General features: G+C 33.6%; 1 protein-coding gene across 1 annotated transcript; it reads right to left on the reverse strand.

Annotated features, from left to right (window-relative positions):
- Positions 1-1,574: 1,574 nt before the first annotated feature.
- LOC141818106 (guanosine nucleotide diphosphate dissociation inhibitor 2-like) lies at positions 1,575-5,982 on the reverse strand. Its single transcript, XM_074705680.1, has 12 exons — positions 5,924-5,982; positions 5,499-5,582; positions 5,014-5,121; positions 4,732-4,904; positions 3,513-3,624; positions 3,333-3,413; positions 3,196-3,258; positions 2,953-3,054; positions 2,699-2,823; positions 2,372-2,582; positions 2,221-2,295; positions 1,575-1,824 (listed from the first exon to the last, which is right to left on the reverse strand). The coding sequence occupies exons 1-12, from the start codon at positions 5,975-5,977 to the stop codon at positions 1,774-1,776; spliced, it is 1,239 nt and encodes a 412-aa protein (XP_074561781.1). The 5' UTR covers positions 5,978-5,982; the 3' UTR covers positions 1,575-1,773.
- Positions 5,983-6,307: the final 325 nt, after the last annotated feature.

Here is a 6,307-nt window from a genome sequence, read left to right on the forward strand (position 1 = left end):
AGCATATATTCTCGTTGTATCCGTACAAATCAAACGAAAGCTCAACTGCTCTAGTGGAGTTTTCAAGTTAGAGTTATCGTTTTGAGATTAGAGAATTGATATATAGTGTTCTAGAACAAGTGAGATTAGAAATTGATAGAATAGTTTGTGCAATGCTAAAATATTTGTGTACAGTAATTGATTTATCTCCTATGAACCAATTACACTATTATAACATTATATAAGGAGTAGTTTTCTCATTCAAGTAGCTTTAAATCTCGTCTGTGATTGTTTTGTTATAAAGTGTGTTGCTAAAAGTTAAGAATTATCACAGGTGCCATCAAAATGTGAGGAGAAAAATCAAAGTAAAATAATAAAGTAGAGTTATCAAACTTTTAACTGCTAACACTCCCATTTCGTCGAGCAAGTTGTGAACATATATAGACTAAATTAGACACATTTGCTCCAATTGAATGCAAAAGTGAGGAGGATTCAATAGGGGTTTCACTGGTCGAATTTGAAGAGGAATGAGAAGCTCCAGGTGCTGAAGAACCGACGACGATGATAGAGTTCAGGAGGAGTTAAGCGAGGATTAGGGGTTTTGAGCACTTGTTGATGGGAAATAGATTGTTCAGGATTGGCTACTTTGTGTGTGGCCCCAAATCCCTTAAGTAAAAAATGAAATCCGCTAGACTCAGCGACGCATTTACAATGGTTTTTGTACGGTCGGTCTCATGATCATCTATGAGGAGATAAATCGGGAACTGCGTGTACGGCCGGCGGTTGACCCTGACAGAAAAGAATATTATCTCATTTCATTTCCCTGAGATATAAGCCCAAATCCTATTTCTGTCTCTTCTTAGTAATGTATGAATTTCTGTCTGTATTTGTGGATTGAAGGAAAGGGAAGAACTGAAGAAACACATTTATTAATTATAAGCAAAAAAAAATCAAATGAGAATAAGTTTAAAAAAAAACTCAAATGAGCACTATTTTTTATTCATATTATCAAAAGAATACTCCTCTTTTAAAATTTACTAAAATAATATCACATCCATAATTTGATATGTGAAATACCTCTTTATGCTTTTACTTCATAACAGTTGTGATTAAAATTAAACCACTTTGAAATAATTTTAATAAAAAATGCATGCATCCTTTAAATAGTATATCTCTAAAATGGAGTAATTGTCACTAGTGCAATTTTGACTCAATTTTAATTAAAACTGCTCTCGATAAAGTGCAAAGAGACATTTTGGATATCAAATTACATATAAGACATTGTTTTAATAATTTTTTAAAAAGAATTTTTTAAATGATACGGATAATTAGGAGTGTTCTTTTCATTCTTAGCTTTAATTATATGAATATTCTTTTGATAAAGAAGAAAATATTTTTTAAAGAAAAGGACCAAAGTTAATAGAAAATAGGAAGCTCATGGTTTTATTACTTAATCATCAATTCATGTTTGTTTCAATCATTTGAGATCGGCTAGAAGAATCTTATCAATACTAATTACTTTTGCCTCATTTAGTGAGTCCAATCAATCATTCTTCCATCAGAAAAGGTTCTCAAGAACTACAACTTATACTACCAAAGACAGAAAGGAAATACGATAACTCATAAGATACCTCGAAATTTTTAAAAATTGTACTATTCAAAGAAATTTATAGGTTCTGAAGCAAAAAATGCTGCTTGACTTGAGCTGCATGAAGAAAACTCAAATTGAGCTTGAGTGCCAAGTAGCAAGGCTCCATAATGAAAACTGATCATGACTATAATGCAGCACTTTATTCATTCTTCAGCAGCACTAGCAGCGCTTAGATCGACGCTGAGATTGAGAGTCTGTAGAGCAATGGAATAAAAAGGATTCTAAGAACTTGTTCAATAGAACAATAATGAAACATACAAAAGACTTCAAAAAACTGGAGGAGTGGATTAAGACGATCAAGATCATGCATCAAAAAGGAAAATATGCAATAATGAGCTATCTAAACAGAAGTGTGTACCACTAGAATGCAACTTTTTTGATAGAACAGAGGATTCGCTGCTTAAACAACCAATTTATTTATCCTCAGGAGAACACGCGAACGTATCATGGAAAATGTTAACGTGAGAAATAGCAAAACTGTAGAGTAATTTTGAAGAGGCAAAATAATTCTCTGATTAGTTTGCCAAACATCATGGGAGGAGTGTGTTGGGGGAAATCAACATTTGTGAGCATCATTTTAAAAGTATTACCTTTCCAGTGATCGCAGTGTACATAGTAAGCACGTCCATCACAGTCGATTCAAAGTGGGTGGTTGGATCGTAACTCTACAGTTGATGGACTTGGTCAACCAACATGAATTAAGAATGTCTCACAGAACCAGGAATTTTCTAAAACACTTACAGTTGAGATGAAGCAATGATCAGCTGATGGATCATTGGTAGGCTCGTATCTATCATAAGTCTCAAAGAATATCTCATCTACTGGTCCAAGAAGATCAATCCCAGGCTTCAGTTCCACCTCTGGCTTGTCAGTCTCAGCTTCTGTCAACACAAAGGCAATAAACTTCCCTTTGGGGGCAACGTTGTGTGAGTAAGAACAGCAAAAAAGATACCTGTCGATCCAAAAGAAATGACAATAATGATAAGTTGTGCATATACAAATGCATAATGGAAGTAGCAAAAATGGCCTGAAAGAAAAGAGAGCATCTAACAAAGATCCGATACTCACATGTCAGACTTGCGTCCAAGTTGTTTTTGTGGCAATATAACCTGCACCGAGTGGGACTCATTGGTATTTGGAATCGGATGGCTCATAATAGCAATAGCCCTCGCAACCTTTCCCACCTTCTGAACCTGTCAATCAAAAGCCACTTATGATGTTGCATGATTTGAGCTTTTATTCCATGATTACAGTTGTGATGGATCTACCTCAACCTCAACAAGGAATCATGTGCTTTTCAACATGAATTAAAGAAAATTTACCTTATTTGGCAAGTAGGAAGGATCACACACAACTTTCTTGCATCGAGCTGTTTCTCCTTCTGAAGTCACACCACAAGCTTTCCCTTCGGAATCAAATTCAACCTGAAAACAGTACATTGAGCTATGACAGAAAAAGCAGAATAATCCAGGCATGAAATGCTATAGCAATGAAGATAACCATATCTACTTTTTATACGGATTTACATCAAGGCAATGATGAAAAGGAGATGCCAAAAATTATACCTTGCATTCAGGTTTATTCAACATATATGTCCCACCATAAACAGCACTAAGACGTGCAAAAGCCTGTAATTTCAGAGAAATTTAAGGATTATTAGAAAAATCTTAAAAGAAAAAAAAATCAAAGAGTTATGACTAACCTGGGGTAGCTCTCCTAAACCATATAAAGGATATATGTAGGGTGAGCCTCCTTGAAAACGCAGAAGAGACTCAGCATACAGCTAGTACAAATATATGTTAATTTGTCATAAATTAATGGAGAAAGAAATAATATCTGACATAGAGAAATCCATAACAAGTTCAATTCAGAAAGCAATTACTTTCATCCTTTTCACAGTATCTAGTGCAGGTTCATTTAGATAACGATCATCCCTATGAAGGGCCAAAGCATGGCCAATGAAATCAACTGTGTTGTCATCCAAACCGTATTTTCTGAATAGCATAGAGAAATTTTAATTAGTTTTTAGCAAGCTGATTGGGTCAATTGTTATGATAAAAATCAGGAAAAATAAAGGTGCTAAGGCACCAACATGAAAGCCATCTCTGCAACAAAGAGACAGTAAATCAATAATTTCTTAATCAGCGGAAATAATGATCTAGATAGCAGACCTAAATTTATTGGAAGACAGACCTATGTATTAAAATGAATATATTCTGAAAATAGTAAGCACTAATGATCAGGAAACAGTCTAGTCATTCACATTCCACCTTCCTAAGAGACTGAATATTTTTAAATATGGGCTTCTCTCTTCAACTCGAGCACTTGGATTATCTGCATGCATCCTGCCAAATAGCAAATGAAATTCCAAGTTCTGCTCTTAATCATTACTCAACCATTATTGGTGGGGAAGGAACTTTATATTTGTCTGCACAGTTCCAGTATTCCTAGTAATAGTACAAGAACCCCACCTTCACTATTCTTTCTTCATTGTATGCAACTCCAAAAGCTGCTACTTTGATTGGAGAGTTGCCACTGGTCAATGATGTTATTAGCATTATGCTACTTTCTGAGGTTTATGTTTATGATACAAAAATTCAGTTTATTTTCATTCATAAGAAACCATATGGACTAGTACATAAAAATTGATGACAAGTACGATCCTTCTTGTCAAGAGAACCTAACATTTTAATATGTACTTTGAGAAGAAAGTATGTTGTATTCAGAAAAATATTTTAAGATTGCCACTTAAGGTCCTAAACCTCCTTATAATATGTACACACATATAGGATGAAGAAAATGTTGTTTAAAGATTTCAGAATCAGCGTCCAGTCTCATGTAAAAAAGAATATTCATGTGACAATCTAACATAAATCTATTTATCAGAAGATGCATATCTGAATACAAGATTACTGAAATCCACATCCAATAAATGCTTAAATCACATTAAGCAAGGATATTTTCCTTAATATTATTATTAAATAGAGAAGATAGAACGACTTTAGCATGCTATGTAATTGTGTTAGTTTTTACACAATATGATAAAATTACAAGGAATTTTTTGGATCTAACTAATCGAGTCTAAAAGAATGGATACCCACGAGATCAGCTCTTTCATTGTTACTCTTGTCAGGTCCAATCCTTCATGTGTTTTTGGATCACTCTCATTATAGTTTTGCACATAGATGAAGAATTTCCGAGCTCGACGTTTTTCAAATAAGCCCATTAATGGTGATTTCAGTGCTTCCATATCATTGGCAGGAACCTTGTGAACCTATTACAATATAAAGGTGAAGAAATAACTAGGCCTAAGCATTCTGAGCTACCAAAAAGTTTGACACAGTGCAACTTATTGAAAATAAATTAAGGAAGGCAATCAATACCTTTCCTTTATTAAAGACGTAGCTTCCATCTACAGCTTTGAAAGACAGATATTTTGTAACATCAGTATGTATCAGTGTGCGTACTAAAGTACCATTAGCCATCATAAACTAATCAACCACAAAGAACAGAAATTAGCATGTGAAGATTGAGATTTCTGGAGAGATACTTGTAAAGAGAAATTCGTCAAACAGTCTAAAACATTCTTATGTATAAAAAAAACACCAAAACATTTTTTTATTATATTACAGATTGTTCAACTGTGAATTAATTAACTTCATGGGACTAGAGACCTTGAAATTACTAGAAATGACGAGATGAAAATTAAGAGGTCATATCAATACGCATTTGAACAATTGTGATGTATTTATCATAATAGTAACACATAATTTCCCTGTAATATCCAAACAAAGGAATTTTTAAGCCAACACTAAACTCTATAGTTATCAATAATACCAAAGCATCGGAAACAAACAACAACAAGAACCTTTGGAATCATGTCAACATTGTAATTTCTGCTGGGACCCAGACTTGATGGAGGCGTATCACTACCCCTGAACCTTTTCCATAACTGCAAAAGAAAATGAAATTTTGGTAAGCACAAGGAAATTATTGGTGTCTAATGATCTATTACATCTCATGACTTGTAACTTAAGTTAAGAATAAGCATTGCCATAATGATCAAATGACAAACAGTACATAGAATCTCTTATGTAGGATTTTATTGAAAGACATTTTCATCTATCAGGGAATTGTAGGGCATGAGAGGCATGTAACTTCTTATTCACTAATACTTTCCAATAAGCATAATACCATAACATGAGTGCTGAGAAACAACATTTCCGGCGTATTTAAGCATCTCTAAGTGTTGTTTAAACTAAACACCTATTTTTAGCAACTCCAAATTCTTACTTGGATGAGATTGAGTGAGCTTGACTCTCCTCCATAGTAATCATTCCTATCCATATGAAGAACCTAACAATAGACAGAAGTGAATTTCTTTTAGCAGAATGATAAAAATATTTCTAGCAAAATAACAAAATATTGCTAACAAGAAAATAATATAGAGTTTTCACATGTTTTTCCTCAGAAAAAAATCCACATACATACACTACTAGTCTATTGACAGAAGCTAGGATTTGTATTATCTGAATGAAGTATTAAAAAAACCACCACTTATGCCTGATGTTTCTTTTCATAACATCGGACCTAGGAATTCCTAGGAATCAAATAATTGCACTTGTTAAATAAAAAGCACTAGTGGAATAATCAAGTTTTTTACTCAGGGTCTTCTTT

Source organism: Curcuma longa, unplaced genomic scaffold (assembly GCF_044706935.1).
Source record: "Curcuma longa cultivar G26 ecotype Majalengka, Jawa Barat unplaced genomic scaffold, ITB_CL_G26_1.1 contig_23312, whole genome shotgun sequence".
Lineage (NCBI taxonomy): Eukaryota > Viridiplantae > Streptophyta > Magnoliopsida > Zingiberales > Zingiberaceae > Curcuma > Curcuma longa.

Bases quoted from the DNA above. Each gene is read 5' to 3' on its own strand.
- LOC141818106 (XM_074705680.1), bottom strand. From the start codon at position 5,977: ATGGATAGGAATGATTACTATGGAGGAGAGTCAAGCTCACTCAATCTC. The intron at 5,122-5,498 runs GTTCTTGTTGTT...GTGGTTGATTAG, and splicing joins ATGTTGACATGATTCCAAAG to TTTATGATGGCTAATGGTAC. The intron at 3,259-3,332 runs GTTAGTCATAAC...CTGAAATTACAG, and splicing joins GTTTAGGAGAGCTACCCCAG to GCTTTTGCACGTCTTAGTGC.